Source organism: Centruroides sculpturatus, unplaced genomic scaffold, assembly GCF_000671375.1.
Source record: "Centruroides sculpturatus isolate CEXI.00-Female unplaced genomic scaffold, Cexi_2.0 scaffold1063, whole genome shotgun sequence".
NCBI lineage: Eukaryota > Metazoa > Arthropoda > Arachnida > Scorpiones > Buthidae > Centruroides > Centruroides sculpturatus.
Genome location: NW_019385188.1, coordinates 208,219 through 224,818, shown reverse-complemented (window position 1 = coordinate 224,818; position 16,600 = coordinate 208,219). Strand labels below are relative to the sequence as shown.

Below are 16,600 nucleotides of genomic sequence, written 5' to 3'. Positions count from 1 at the left end.
CATTGATTTTCAATATTCCAATTTGTTTTAATTCTGGTTTAAAGAATTTTCTTTTGTATTTTGAATATTTTAGAATATTTATAACCTAGAGTTTAGAATTGAAAATTAATTTTTATTAAATTCTAATTTCTGACACATGAAACTGTGAAACTATACATTTTCAATTATGATATTTTTTAAAATTAAGAATTTATTATTAAATTTTAAAATAACAGTTTTTCTCTGTTCCTTTTATGAAGGACAATTTAAAAATTCCTAACATGCTAGAATAAAAAATATATATATTTACTTAATGAATTCAGAAATTATTGCACTTCTTCAGAGTACAATGTTTAACCAAAACTTTCAGATATAGTTAAACATTGTACATTCTGGACTGGATGTAATACTTTTATCTAATCCAGGCTAGCTTGTGGCCCAGACATGCAACTCTTTCCATACCAACATCAATAAATATATAGTTATTATTTTGAAAATTTAACATTATTTATTTTATATGCAGTATATATATAAATATAAAGAATAAAATGTTGACAAATAACACAGAAAAACAAAACTGAAAAGTATAATAAATGTTTTTAAATAATCATAGCTGAAAAATGAGGAATACTAGATTATAAACTATTACAGAATAAAAATTTATAATGATTTTTTGCTACATTTACTTTTCATTTTCTCATATTTATGTACTGTACAGTACATCACTTTCTGAGGGTCCAAAAGTATATTGACATCAGTTATTAGTGATGATACTCTTTAAAACTGTACTAAAAATTTTCAGTTTTCATAATTTTTATCAATTCTCACTTTTTTATTGTCTTAATTATTAGTTGAATCAAGTAAAATTTGCTGGCTGTATCACCAAAGCAATTGCCGTTGGACCATTCTATTTTTGGTTCTGTGAATTAAATGTTTATATTTTTCTAATAATTTTAAATTTGTTCTTATCATCTTCTGTATAGAACCTGTCTTTTTCTTGTAATATTTCTCTTCTTTATTTTTAAAAGCAATGTTTATGATGTATTTTTAATTGTTAAAATAGCAAATACTAACATGTGTATTGTTTATTTGCATTATGTCTGTATCCATTAAGACTTTTAATGATTTTATTAACAACTATCAGTTATTTTCTTGACTTATAAGTTATGAGAAAATGTGGAATATGAGCTCTTTGCAATTTATGAAATTTGAAGAACTTGCTAATTTTATATCGGAAATCATTACTCGAACTCAGAAATTGTTTCATCATCCATATCTTGGCTCTATAAAAACTTCATTTAGGTAAGTAATTATTTGTTTGAAATATTTAACGTTAAAACATGGTATTAAATTTAATATATTAAAAAATTAAACTTTAAATAAAATTTAGTAAATTTAATTTAAGTAGTAATATGTTACATGCTGATATTTTGGAACATATAAACCATTTTTTTAAGTTAGCAGTTGGAAAAATCAAGACACAATAAAATGATTTAGACTTTGTTCAAGAATATATGAGCATAAGTGAATAATTTGAACATATTTTTCAAAAATTCTCAAAATTTATAAATTTGAAAACACTATTTTTATGAATTAAGTTTTTGAAATGAATTCTTAATGAAATGAGAACTTTCAAACAGCTTACAATATGAGAGACATTCTGCAAATGTGCCTAATATCCAAAAACAATTTGTTGTAAACAAGAAGTCAGTACCATGCTAAAGATGAAAGAATCTTTGTTAGAGCTTTTAAATAAATGTTTTCTTAAGTTTTGCCTAGTTTTTGATATGACGTGCAAGTTAATAGAAAATGAACTGTTTTGTTTTGTTTGTGTTGTGCTAAGTCGGTAAACTTGTTAAAATGGTTCAAATTATGCAACATTATGACAGTACCTAGCACCACCATGATCAAGTTAAATAACTCTTCAAATAATTATAAATTACTCTTGAATCTTATCTTAGTCTAACAAGAAAACATAGGAGAAGAGTCTAGTCAAACCATTCAATGCAACTGACAGTACATTGTTCAAATTGAAAAACAAAATTTTTAAATGTTTTCTTGAGAAATATTTTAAACGAAAAACTTTTTGATCAACATACATTACATCTAAATACTCTGGTGAAATATATAATGATACAATCAAGAAGATAAGATAAAGTATTAAAGACACGAACATTTGGTTAAGTTTCAATGAAACTTCAAACAAGGTGGCATTGTTATCAATGTTTTAATAGTAGTTATGTCACCAGAAGTGAGAAGTTTTAAGCTGTTTTTGATATTTTCAAGTTCAATAAAATACACCACACATTCAAGAATTATGCAAGCTGTGAGGAAAACATTAAATGATATCTACCAGAATGATATTCCTCATGAGAAATTATTACTTTTGATCACCAATGGCATTGTAACAATGTTAAAAATCACTTATTATGTGAAATATTTCCAAAACTGATGTTACTTGTTTGTCACATGCAATGAATCTAGTCATTGATGATATTCAAAAGAATTTTTTCTGTCACTGATAATTAAGTCAAGTATGAATAACAATTTTGGTTTGAAATGTATATGTAATATTTCAAACTGCATTAATAGTGAACAGATTTTTCTCTAATTTGACAATTGAACAGATTATTAGTCTTAAATTTGTTTCACTAATATCCATAGAAGTGGAGAGATCTTTTTTACAGTTAAAAGCAATACTGAAAGATAATCATTTTAGCTATAATTCTGATAAATTTAGCAAGTATATTTTCACACATTGTAACCAAAATGCTTGAAAAATTAAAAATTTTTTAAATTAACACGTTCATAAAACAGGATAATATTTTTCATACCATTACTAAGTTAATTAGTGTATTTTGTTTAGTTAAATATAATGTAAAATCATAATGAATAGCATTAAAAATACTAAAGTAGTTTTTTGTGTTGGCAATCTGTTTCTATTAGAATACCTTCTAATATAATGATTTTACAAAATGCTTATAAAAAATGCTAATATCATAAAATGTTTAATGACTTTCTTACAAGTACATATCATTTATAAGGACAATTAGGGCTATAATCGGTTTTCATCAAATAGGATAAATCTAAGAATAAAAGCCAGTTTATAGTTAAAATTATTTAAAAAAAATACAAATTGATCCAAACAATTTACAATTCTGTCATTATCAAGGACTACAAGATTAAATGAATGATATAAATTATAATTATCATAAATGGATCTTTAAATTTAGATTATATTTGAATATGTATTACAATATACATGTTGATTAATTAAGTAGTTTAGCAAGTATCAGAATTATGGATTATATTAAGAAAAAAAAAATGATTTTTACCATTTATAATTATAATAAACTAAATTATGGTGGTTAATGTGTCATAATAAAGAATACAGATACAAATCAAATTTTATTAAAATGCATTTAATACAACAAAATTTACTAAAATAAAAAATTATTTTTAAATCTGATGATGAGATTTTATAAATCATTTCATGATTATTAATGAATTCTCTACAAATATTTTTTTATGTCATTCCGATTTTATTTATTTGGTAATGATTTTAAATTTAATATAGTTGGTACGATATTTTAACCATAATTAAGAATAAAAAATTCTAAAAGTCCACCCTTGATTAAATAATTAAAATATTCTATAAACTGGTTTAAAGCTTTCTATAAATCTTGAAAATAAATCATTATTTCATAGAAAAGTAATAAAACTTTAAAATGATATAAATATTTGTTAATTTTACATATATTTATGGTAAACATTATCTTTCTTTTAACTTGTATTTATCCAAAAATTCATAAAAACGTTTTTCTAATTCTGGAATTATTATTTTGAGATATTAGTTACAGTAATATAATTAAAATTGAGAAAATAACAATGAAACCGCTACTTGACCCTGTAGAATGATTAGTTTATGACCTTGCTCCACTTTATTAAACAATATTCAAATTTTATACCCGAGGCAATAAATGTCCTTTACTTCTACATTTGTTTAAAATGAAATACTTAAGTTATTAGTGGATATAAATTTAATGTAAAAAGTTCATTATGATACAATTTAAAATTATTTAATAACAATGAAACCGCTACTTGACCCTGTAGAATGATTAGTTTATGACCTTGCTCCACTAATCGAAACAATATTCAAATTTTATGTTCGAATTTAATTCGAACAAATTCGAACAAAACATTCGAAATAGAAAGCCAGTTTCAATCACTTTCAGCCTCATATCTCCCGCACACTTATAGCTATCGAGATGCAACCCCCTGGTGCACGAATGGAGACTTGGGGCTACTACCNTGTAGAATGATTAGTTTATGACCTTGCTCCACTTTATTAAACAATATTCAAATTTTATACCCGAGGCAATAAATGTCCTTTACTTCTACATTTGTTTAAAATGAAATACTTAAGTTATTAGTGGATATAAATTTAATGTAAAAAGTTCATTATGATACAATTTAAAATTATTTAATAATGTATATATAATTAATCTTGTTGCATCATCACTCACAAAATGAGAAAATTATGTAAAATGTTGAGTTTTATTTATGTTTTGGTGTTAAACATATTGAAACATTAAAAATGATTCTAAAAAAAAGTGTCATGGAAATAAAAATTGATAAAAAAAAATATATGATATGAGAATTATCCTTATAAAAATAAATAAATAAGATAAGAAAAACATTTTACCATTAACATAAATTATAGTGAATAATAACATATGTATTCGACATACACAAGGTTTCTTTTGACACTTTAAAGTTAAGTAATACTATAATATTTTAAATTTACTTTCAAACTATTACTTTGTTTAAGAAAAAAAATTTAACTTGTGCACTTTGGTATTTTGAACTCTATATCTTAGCAACAGGGCTTCATTCTGAAGACAAGATTTACCTTTTGAGAAAACAAAATAGAATGAAAAGTATTGAAAATATTAAAACATTAAATATTTTTTTATATTTCACAAAAAGTTTTAAATCTTTTAATTCTAAATAAACTCCACACTGTTTATTTAAAATTAAAAGGTTAAGAAACCTATAAAAATGCAATTTGTCATCTTAAAGGTGTTATTAATATTTGGAGTCATAAATTAAAACAAAAAATTATCTTTATTAAAAAAAAATGCTAAATATACTCATTGATATGTGATTAATAGGTATCATGGTGTTGATAAATAACAATGATTTATGTTAATGTTTTTTTTTTTTAAATGGAAAATTGAAATCAAGTTATGTTTAAGAATTGTATATATAAATATAATCTATTAATGACAACTGTATTGCAACAAATGTTTGCTCTTATTTACTAATAAGCATTTAACATAAAATTAGTTTTTATATAAATAAAAACATAATGGTACAAACAAAAAATACAGTTTTATATCATCATACCGTTTAATATTGCTTATTAAACGGTTAAGTGTAAGATTAACACCAAATAATTTGCCAAATTATTGGGCTATTTTTCGACTACATTAATGATTCATAACTAATTAATGTGTAATAAAAATAGCTGCTTGATAATTTGGCATTAACCCCTTAACTAACGTGGTAGTGTCTTTTTTTTTCTTTTAAATAACATGATGTGGTCTCAGACTGCTTCGTTTAACTTGCATTTAGAATTGTAACATTTTTAATTAAAAGGGCTAATTCAATTTGAAAGATATGAATACAAATGAGTAAACTAAGAAATGAGCTTTATTTCTTTTGTGTTTGATTATACAAAATTAAGTTGAATTTTGTTCTGATAACAGAATTATTAATTTTTTTCCTTTTCTTTAGGAATATGTATTATTTACACAAAATAAATTATTTTTATGCCTTAACTACATGGTCTTTTTACATTTTTTGGCACAGCTAAAGCATACAGGTTGAAAAATCTAATAACATTACTTATCAAAAATCTAGTAACATCACTTAACAAATCTAGTAACATAACAGTGTTTAAAGAGATGATTATGGAGCATGTGCAATACAACTACGGAACGATTTCACATGATAGTGTTCGGAAGAAATTCAGATCGAATGTTTATTTGAACAGTAACGGCCTATTCGATAAAGCCTGAAGAAGAAAGACCCCAGGAGGGGCAACGAAAATATTTGCAATTCTAAAAATAGAAGCACTCTGGTTAAAAGGTTTGAGGAGTATTTTATTAACATTACTTATGTTTATAATTTAGACATTGTTTGTTAAAACAAACTGAAATAAAATAAAAACTGTTACAGATTATCATGTGCATTGCTTTTAAACTTGTAGATAGTGTTAAATATACCTTTAGTATAGAGAGGGACAATTTTCTCTGCTAACAGAAAAATTACAGAAAAATTAAATTTCTTAATGGTATCTCAGATCACTTCATGTTAGTTAAGGTTAAAATAAGTAATACATCTTTAGTAGCAAATGAAGTTAGTGAAACATTTTTAACTTAGTTAATAGGCCATTTTTACATATAAGAAGTGTGTTAGTGTCAGATAAAAAAATAGGATAGAGTAAACAAGCAAGTGGAATCTATGACACCAGCGGGTGGTGCAAAAGAGTAAAGAGAAATTGTCAGGTGTAGAATACTTGTCCTTGCATATTAACAATGCATATTTAAACACCAGTGACAATGAATTCTCCCCTGTAATAATTTTTCTCCTTTCGTCTTTGCACTATCCACTATCATCTTAGCTTTTTGCTTGTTTACTCTATCCCATCTTTTGTATCTGGCATTTGCATTCATCATACATCCATTCATGCTTAAAGATATTATTTAACTAAGCCAAAAATATTGGCATTTCTCCAGCTTTATCCACTGCTAATTTAATGAAATAAGAAAAAATACAACTTATCTATAGTTGCTAGTTCAACTTTGTTTTTAAAGTTAAGATTTTTGTATTTTAATTTTGATAAGTTAAAAACTCAATAAATTAAAGATGCTTTTTTTTATCAACTGTAAAGTTCTTATATAAAAATTTCCTTTTTTAATTTTGTAATGATGATTTTAAACTTAATTTAAATATTTAAATTGTTATTTGGTAATAATAATAATAATAATTATTAATTTGTATACATTTACTTTTCAGTCTTGAATGCGAAATACTTCTACAATTATTAGAAACACAATTACGTTTACAACAGTGGCAGTTTCTTCCATCGCTCCTTCATTTAAATGATGCACATTCAAAACTTTGTATATGGGCTGCTCCAGCAAATAAGGATGTAAGATATTATCAAAATTATTTAATGAAAATAATATATCTTTTTAAAATATTTTGTAAGTGGAATGATAAAATAGGCATAGTAATTTATTATTTTGAATTTTATATTGAACTTAGTAATTTTATTATAACATAAAGGTGAATTCTTCATTAAAATAAAATCTTGGCAGACGTATTTATATTAAAATATATAAATAAAATTTACTGAAGCTACAAAATTATTGCGGAGGCTTAGTCTCAAATAAAACGTGATCTCCATAACTGAAAGTTGTTTTCGGAAGTCATTGGTGTTTGTATTAATGGAACGCAAAGATAATTTTGTAGCTTCAGTAAATTTTATTTACATATTTTAATGAATTCTTCAGTTTAATGCCTATTTCAGTTATGTTCATATTTAAGTTTATGTGCAAATTGCTATTTTAGAAATTGGTTGTTTTTCTTAGATGTTGGTCTAATAAAGAATAGTAAAAAAATTTATTTATGATTTATATAAAATGATATGTTGTTTTTATTAATTGGTCATTATATATATATATATATATATAGAATAAGTCAAAATGATGTGAGTGATTAGTAATATTTATTGAACAAAAACTATTGAATACAAAAATACAAAACTTGTATTATTTAAAATACTAACTGAAACAATTTTTGTTTGTACCTTATTTATGAAAATTTAATGTGCAAACCATGCATTGTATGGCACACATCAAAATATATGATTTCTTCCTTGTACAAATGTATCTAATCTCTTGAAATTTGTTGTATCACTTATAAATGGAATTTGCAATAGGAGGATCTTTTCCATACTTTCTTCTTAATGTTCACTGCATGGTAATAACAGACTGTGATATATGAAGTACCAAAACACAAAAAACATGCTCCAGTCTACTTGTCATCTTGCTCTAGTGATAGCTGTTGAAACTAATTCTTGCACATTAAATCCAAAACTCTGGGTTCTTGTTTCAAATATTGCATGTAGAATTTTTCTAATACTAATTATATTTTTGGAAAATATCCAGAAATCTCAAATCATTTTGACTCACCATGTTTCTCTGTCTCTCTTTAGTTTGCAATTATATCTTGTGGTGCAAACGTAAGTAAAAAATTTTAATAATATCTGTTAAAACAGATGTTATTAAAATATATACAATGTGCAGTAAAACTTGTGAAAACTCAACTTGCATCAGATGCTATGAACTTTTTGGCTGGCAGAATCTCTGTCTTATGCTTTTGATTGAACAAGAAATTGATTACTGCTTTAAAATGTAAACACACATTTTTACCAATATTCAATTTCAACATAGCATTTGCTGCATTTGTTGATCTCAAAATGAATGGAAAATTAATTCATGAATGTATTCTCAAATTAAAAAAAGAAAGTACACCTGTTCTAAGTAAAGCTACTTTTTGTTGTCTCACTGAAAATATAGACTTTCAGACACCATCTTATGTGGTTTATTTTCTTGAGCTTACTCTGCATTTGTCTTACAAGGGAAGATTATGATTTGGCCCTCGGAGATTTCAATAAAACTCTTGGTATGGTAATCCTTGGTATGTAGTAAGTGGGAGAAAATACACTTCACAAATGTTTTCAAGAAAATTGAAGATAAAAATTTCTAAGCAACGTGTGAGATAAGTTTTTGTGGAACTTTCATCAAATACTGCCAGGTTCAACAGCAGCATACCTTACTCATATTTACAAGATTGCTGGTTCATGTTTCATGAAAATAAATAGAAAAATTGTATAAACAATGTAATGTACAATTATTTTATGTAAAAATTTCATTGATTTCAAAATTTTAAATTTCACTCATAGAGACATGAACCAATGATCTCACAACTATAAAAGAATAGGCATTGTCAGCATGAACAACTGCAATTGCATCTTTGTTCACTGTCCAGAGACAGGTAGAATCTTGTTACAGAACCCTGTCTCTTTCCATACCATTAGCAGGCAACTAACAATGGCAAATTTGTGTGCATGATGACCATTAAGTATACTGTCATTAGCACTTCAATATTATCAGTTTTGTTTGAGTAGTGCTGTGATAGAAAAGCATGGATTACTGTGGACTGGCACTGTATCCCTTTACCAATGAATCCAAGTTCTGTTTGAGAATAGACAGCAATGTTCCCTCTAAGCTGCGTGGCTGCGCGGCCGCGCACTGTTCAAATTGTTGCCATGCACCAGAATTTACATGCTGTGCAGGTGAGCATGCACACCGATTTGAATTGTTGTTTACTTATTTCTCACTCTGTCTGCAACATGATTATTGCTACATATATTTCGATTAAATACATTAAATCATTAACAAAAGATAATATTTCGTATAAAAGTATGTTTTAAAATGAATTTTAATCTCTACTTTATAATTAATTATTTTAATTTTTATAGGAAAAAATAAGATTTTATATATATATGCTCAGAAAAATTTTTTGCTCAGAATCTGCTCAGCAAAAATTTTTTTTGCTCAGAGAAGTATATGTTCCACTCATCTACAAAAAAAATTAGAGGGAACATTGATGAACAGTCACTGATTAGCTTCAATTTTGCCTTTATTGTTCTATGGTACATTGCCCCCACTGCTAATATGTTGGTCTGGGGACAGTTGATTATTCCTAGTAGTGTACAGGGGAGATTAACGGCATAAGACAGTGGTGTGTTTGGGAAATCCTGTTTTCATGTGTTAACAGTCGTTTTATAACAAGGTAATGCTTGGCTGCACCCAGCTAAGTTTCCAGGAATGTCTCTGTCACACTACAAGCTTGCTTGGTCTGCCCAGTCTCCAGATTTGTCATCTATGAGCATTTATAAGACCAGATGGGCCATCTGTAAGTGTGAGGGATCTGGAGTGCCAGTTGGAACATTTGTGGACAAATCTGTAATAGGATATCATAAAGTGTCTGCTTACATGCCCAGTCATATTTCTGCATATATCAGGCAAGAGGAGATGCTACAAGGTAATAAAGGTTTGCTTTAAATTATATTGTTATTGTAATTGAAACTGTTTCTTTGCTACGATATTATATCATAAGAAATTCTTGTTAATTTGAACTTGAATAGTTTGAAATCCCATTAGTTAGTAACTGTACTTTTGTCCCGGCCTGGGATATAGAGATTTACACATTAAGGAATTCAGTTAGTTTGAAATATGGCTACTTTGAAATTCTGTCCAAACCGTGATATGCACATGTTAACTCGTTTGTTTAGATTGAATTGCCTCCATTCTATAAGAGAACTCTAGACCAAGAAAACTCTAACCTGGTCAATATGACTGCTTTTACACTAACACATTTTTGGATGTCATCTTTCCCATTCACCCTTATCTCATTTTATCCCTTATCTCATAAAATATGGCTGAATTTTTACAAGTAGCAGATTGAGATATTTGTAGAGCTCTAGGCTACTACATTTAGGTGACTTACTACTTTATGGGCCGCTTTAAATATAATTTAAGGAATTCTGCTTTAGTTTTTATAAAACCTATCTGGCAATCAGTGAGGTTCTCACTGGACACATGCTATTTACCTGTGGTTTATTTATATTATTATTATTATTGATTATTAATGAAAATAGCATTCTGTATATATAGTCATATGTCATTTTGTTAATAAATTACATAAGTTACGTGGCATTTGGCATATTGTACTTAAATATGTAAATCTCTGATTATTTGTAACTTGATAATTTGAAGATGTGATTATTTTGTCCCTTGAATTTTGAACTAATGAGGATTTCCTGTACTTATCATCATCATCATTGTTTGAACTAATAAAGCAGATTCCAACCAATATGGATTTTCCATATTTTTTATGAAAGCCATATGTAAATTATGGACTTATAGATAATCTTCTAAAAAGTAAGGAACAATCTCTCGAATAAGTGCACTAATGCAATAAGAAGCAACAAGACATATAGATGTTAACACTTTGTATAGAATCACTAGTATGACAAATCTCAAATTAATCGGCATGTTCATAGCAATGAAATGGAATGTACAGTACTGTACAGACAGTGGGTACTTCCAGTTTACAAGTGGCTAGCTAAGTGTTTGTTTAAAAATTGTTCCCATACCCAACCATTTGCATGCAACTAAAAATGACACTTGCTTTCTGATGCATTGTGCACATAAAAAAAGTCCATCCACTCCACTCACCAATCATGATATATGATCCTGTGCTACTGATGATGCTTTTTGCAGGCTGTCATCTCTAATAAAATTTCATTCATTTCCAATACTCCTTTCTCGATGTGTAACTTTTTTTTTATCAATGAGCGTATTTTATTCAGAATTTTGCAGGAAAAATGTTTTTTGATAATTCTGATTTCAAGAAAAGCTTAAAATACTGAAGAAAATAGAATTTATTAAATATGAAAATGATTTTATTTAGATTCATAAGACAAAACAATATCCTAGACATTTTTTTCATTTTTTTAATTAAAGATCTGACACACAGCTTCATATTTAATTATTAATTTTTTTAGTTTTTTAAACATTAAAAGTAATTTATAAATGTTTACTTAGGGTAAAAAAGTAAGTTCACACAGTGTGTTTCGGCCAGTTGCTGTTCCTCCTCTTTATCAATGGTTGTGCAAATTAAAAGCTGCTCTTGTAGCAAAGGTAAACATTTATTAGCAAGGTTTATTTATGTAATATTTTATCTTTAATAATAATAATTATTATTTTTATTTGTGTGCTAGTTTTCCTTATATTTTCATAAAATTCTGTCTCAACAAACAACTCCCAATGAAATGAAAAATCTTTGTTCTCGTGCCTACATAGATTATTATCAAAAGTAAGTAATTACATTTTGTGTTATATTTTATACTTTTATATTAGAATCTTATTGTTATACTGAATTATAAAATGTTTCTTTAACAATAACCATAAGATGAATTTTACACTCTTCCTTCATTTAGTGTTTGTAGTGCATCAACAGTCATAAGTGTACTGTAATGTTCTAAATTGTATCCTCTGTCCAATGATCAAAATCTTTTAATTCAAAAATTGTTTTGGGTCACTACAGTCTTCAAATACACTAAAAGAAGGAAGAGTGTAAAAATATAAGTGTAAGACATATGAATTCTTTATATATTGATGAATACATCACAGTTGATATAAAACAGTTCATTCAATTGGTGCATTATTTTTACCAATTGCAGAAAATATAGCCCATTAAAATGCAAAAAACATGATGTATTTTAATAGATTAGGAATATTAAATCCATATTTTTTACTGAGAAATCTCTTTTAACTGTTTGCTATGGGTTAGTAATTCTCTGTAAGATAACGTGGATACAAAGAACTATTTTATGTATCAATTGTCTCTGTTCTTGTATAAAAGAACAGTGGTGTGAAGTAGATCATTGGGTTTTTAAAGTCATAAAAGTCAATCGTATGCCAGTATAAGTTGGCCAGGACTGACATAAAATAGTTGCTTTAGTAATTGAAAATTTTCATAACATTGCCATTAAATATGAGATTAAGGAAGGATGGATAAAAGTGGAAATTTATAGGTCTAAAATTTTTTCAAACTGCAGCCCGATAAATTTAGATAGATTTCATTGTATTGCTACAGAGTAAAAGTGCAAAAAGTACAATTTGTGATCAATACTGCTAATCTGCTTTTTACATATTTTGTTGTTGCGAACATCAAAATGATATTTAAGTTTTTTTTTTAATTCTTTAATTCTTTCTACTCTGTGAACACTATAATGGCTTTTTTCTTGTTTGTCATGTGTTTGGGCAAGTCCATAAAGGAGTCTGACATGTCAATACTACCATGAAAATTTTAAGTTCTGATTTAGACTCAAACATAGACTAATAGAGCGGCAAGCTGAGGTTTTACTATCTTTGCCATTGGTTTATCGATGATACCTGATTTATATAATAAGTACACATGATTGTTGTAGTAATTGAAAATTTTATTATTCTTTGAGTAAGTAAGATAAATAATATGAAATTTTTGAAAGACACTATAAATATATTTTATCACATTTAATGCAATGTATTTGAACAACTTTTAATACGATATTCTATGTAGATTTTAATACAAATTATTTTGACTAAAAATTTAATGTTTAATGGCTAGTTAATGTTTTAACATTAACTATGGTAAAATCAAGTGTTAAGGGTGATAGGAAAAATAATGCGTACGAGTGTTATTTCAGCATACATCACATTACTATGAAAGCATATAAGTAGAATTCACATAAATCGAGTATCATAATGTATAATCCATAATTTTAAAGTTTTGTATTAAATTAGAAACAGAATTTCTGAAATTGAGATGCTATTCTCTTATTCTCGTATTATCTTATTTAGAGAAATATTTAACCAAATGAAAATAATTTGCATTATAATCTATAAATGTGTAAGATCTTTGGTAAATGACACATTAATACGACTAATCAGATAACAATTTGCCATTTTTTGTTATCCTTTAAATTAGAATTGTAAATAAGTTAATATACTAGTCAAATTATAGATTATTAATGGTATCAATATAACTTGGACATTAAAAATACATACTTGTATTGTCATGTTTTTATATTAAAGTTATTTAATTCTTAATAAATCTGTAAAAAAAACTCAAGAAATTGGACATGTTTGAAAGTTATAGGTTCATTCCCCAGTATTAAAATTGAAAACTTATTATTCTATAACAGTTTAAAAATTGAATAACAATTTTTTATGCCAAACTGTTATTTGATTCTTAGTTATTTTAACAACCATATTGTAATCTGATAAATTTAGTTAAATGTTTTATGAATTAACATGCAAATTAAAATAATCTGTACTAGTTCATGTTTTTAAATAACTTCTCATCTTTTGTGTATGCTTAAGAAACAATAAAAATGTGTTATGAATTGTTAATATACAGATCTTAAACTTCATAATTTATTCAGAATGAATGAATAGCTGCAAATTTGTAAGATCCATTCATTCACTTAGTGACAGTTGAGCAATTTATTGAAGATATTTATGTAGAACCTGTAATTAAGTTGACCAACATAGACCTATGAGATTTATCAGAAAAGTCTGAATTGAGAACAAAAATACTGATGTAATGTCCTTATTAACATGCTAAAATTAAGATTGATCATTCACAAGCATTATTCCTGAAGATTGTCATACCTTGCTAATATGGCAGATTAAGCACTACCATAAAGCAAATATTACCTTAATCTTTTTTCACCTGTCAATGCATATAACTTATTTATACTATCATTTATTAAGTGTGCTATAGCACTTGCACTAAAAAATATGAGAAAGTGAAAATAATAAATAAAGAGCAAGGCAAACACTGAAAATAGTAAACATGAATATAATTGAAAAGAGCCATATTAATAAAGCATTATAAAGTGAAATACACCTGTACAGAAATTAAGGGAAAAGTTTGAATATCAAACAGATATTTTTTATTTAATCTCAAGAGTTTAATTTAATAACAATAATTAAATTTTTATAAATTTAAGTTTTTAGTTCAAATGTTTTATTTTTTAATAATCAGAATTTGTTTTCAAAGTTGTGTTTTATTTAACATTCGTTTTCTCTTATCATTCTTCAAACATGTCCAAAAGATTTATTGTTTAATTATCATTGTAGAAGTGGGCATTTCAATCATATTGTTAGAAAACTGAAAAATTCTTGGGGTCTACTTACAAGCTGTGTTTCTATGACTTTAGTTTACATTATTAATTTATAGAAAGAATTAATTCTTTCTAAATTATTGAACACATTTTCTGTGTACCATTTATATCTTTAAAAAATTTCATATTATTATTAATAAGATGAAGAATAATAAGAAATTAATCACAAAAAATTCAGAAGTTGATAAATAAATATAAATGGCCAAAGTTATTTTAAAAATCTGAGTTAATTATAAGAATGTGAATATTTTCTAAGACATTCTTTCCTATGTTTATAAATCCTCAGGATTTTAATATATTGACCAAAATAAAAATCTTAATATATTTAATAATAACAAATACTTTATTGAATATGACCAAAAACATTTGATCTTTAAAAACTCAGTGATAAAATGCTGTTACTCCAGTGTTACTAACTTCAATATCATCTCATGAATAGAAGCTCATAATCCATGTGAAAATGAAAAATGATGATATGCAATAGAAATAAGTCCACATTAATTAATTATTTATTTCTGGCCAAAGATTGACTTTAATGTCACCCCACAAGGAGCAAGAGAACTTCAGATCTTGCTTAAAATTTAAACTTTAGACAGGTCAAATTGTTTGTAAGTCTGAATGTTCGTAAGTAGGGGAGCTAAATATCTGGTATTCACTTTTTTATTATACTTGTGTAGTTACACTTTATAGCATCAAATAGGAATTAGTTTTCATTTTTTTTGTACTTTAATTTTTTTTTTATTAGAAATACAATACTAACTGACAATAAAAAGAAATAGAGTAAGAAATTTTTATAAAATATTACATTTCTGATTACTAGTTATAATCTGTAAAATGCTAATAATTTATTCTAAAACTGAGATTTCTCGAAATATCTAAGAAATATTTTGTATGTATTTTAGAACTGACCCACATTCTTTGGAAAGAAAAAACTTAATTTATTTGAAGGAAACATTTCTTATGACATTTATAACTGTAGATAGTCTGGAATAAATTCATAATTTATTTCTAATATTAACAAGAAAATATATTGTTGACTAATATATATTTTAAAATATACAGTAAAAGGCACTAATAGGGAATGAAGATTGTTAATATTTTAAAAGATTAATTAACTAATAACAAATAAAACTCTACGTTTATCTTTAATATGAGTAAAATTATGTGAAAATATTTAGCAATATCTCCATGTTATAGCATATATTCCATCTAAACAATAACATTTCTATGAGACAATACTATTAGAAACAGATTAGACTCAAAATAAATTTAATTTCTGGCTTAATTCAAATGATAGACATTTTATATCAAAAAATAGTATAATGAATGCTTGTTAAAGTAAAAAAGTAGGATAACAAAGCTTTTAGTCTATTTTTACTTCATTACATTTTTTTTTATACATTAAGTGAATAATAAATTGCTACAAACAGCTTTTTATATTGCTAACTTGTTAAATAAAACATAAAAACTAGTAATTACTTTCCTGGCTGTTATATATAACAAAGGGAAAGTATGCCCCCCAAGATTTTTACATTTTTGAACTCAGGACACCTTGAAATGCAAAAGAATTTGGGGCTTTCTCTATGTGTATGGATGTTTGTATGTACATGGGGACATAGTTTTGTTTACCGTCTTTGAAGCTTAATAACTCCTGTGTTTTATGTGGAAAATTTCTGAAATTTTGCAGGGAGGTTTTTTTTATTAGGGGGATTGATGCTATTAAATTTTGGCGATTAAAGGTCGAGG

The 16,600-nt window shown here is 26.2% G+C and overlaps 1 protein-coding gene across 3 annotated transcripts in view; it reads left to right on the top strand.

Moving 5' to 3' along the window:
• The window catches only part of LOC111635924 (KICSTOR complex protein C12orf66-like), a 30,394-nt gene that overhangs the window by 10,853 nt on the left and 2,941 nt on the right, over nucleotides 1–16,600 (top strand). For all 3 annotated transcript variants that reach the window (XM_023381065.1, XM_023381064.1, XM_023381063.1), the window contains exons 4-7: nucleotides 1,144–1,281; nucleotides 7,063–7,198; nucleotides 11,727–11,822; nucleotides 11,903–11,997. In XM_023381065.1, the coding sequence (XP_023236833.1) occupies nucleotides 1,144–1,281; nucleotides 7,063–7,198; nucleotides 11,727–11,822; nucleotides 11,903–11,997 (465 nt within the window). The remainder of the gene's footprint in view (nucleotides 1–1,143; nucleotides 1,282–7,062; nucleotides 7,199–11,726; nucleotides 11,823–11,902; nucleotides 11,998–16,600) is intronic.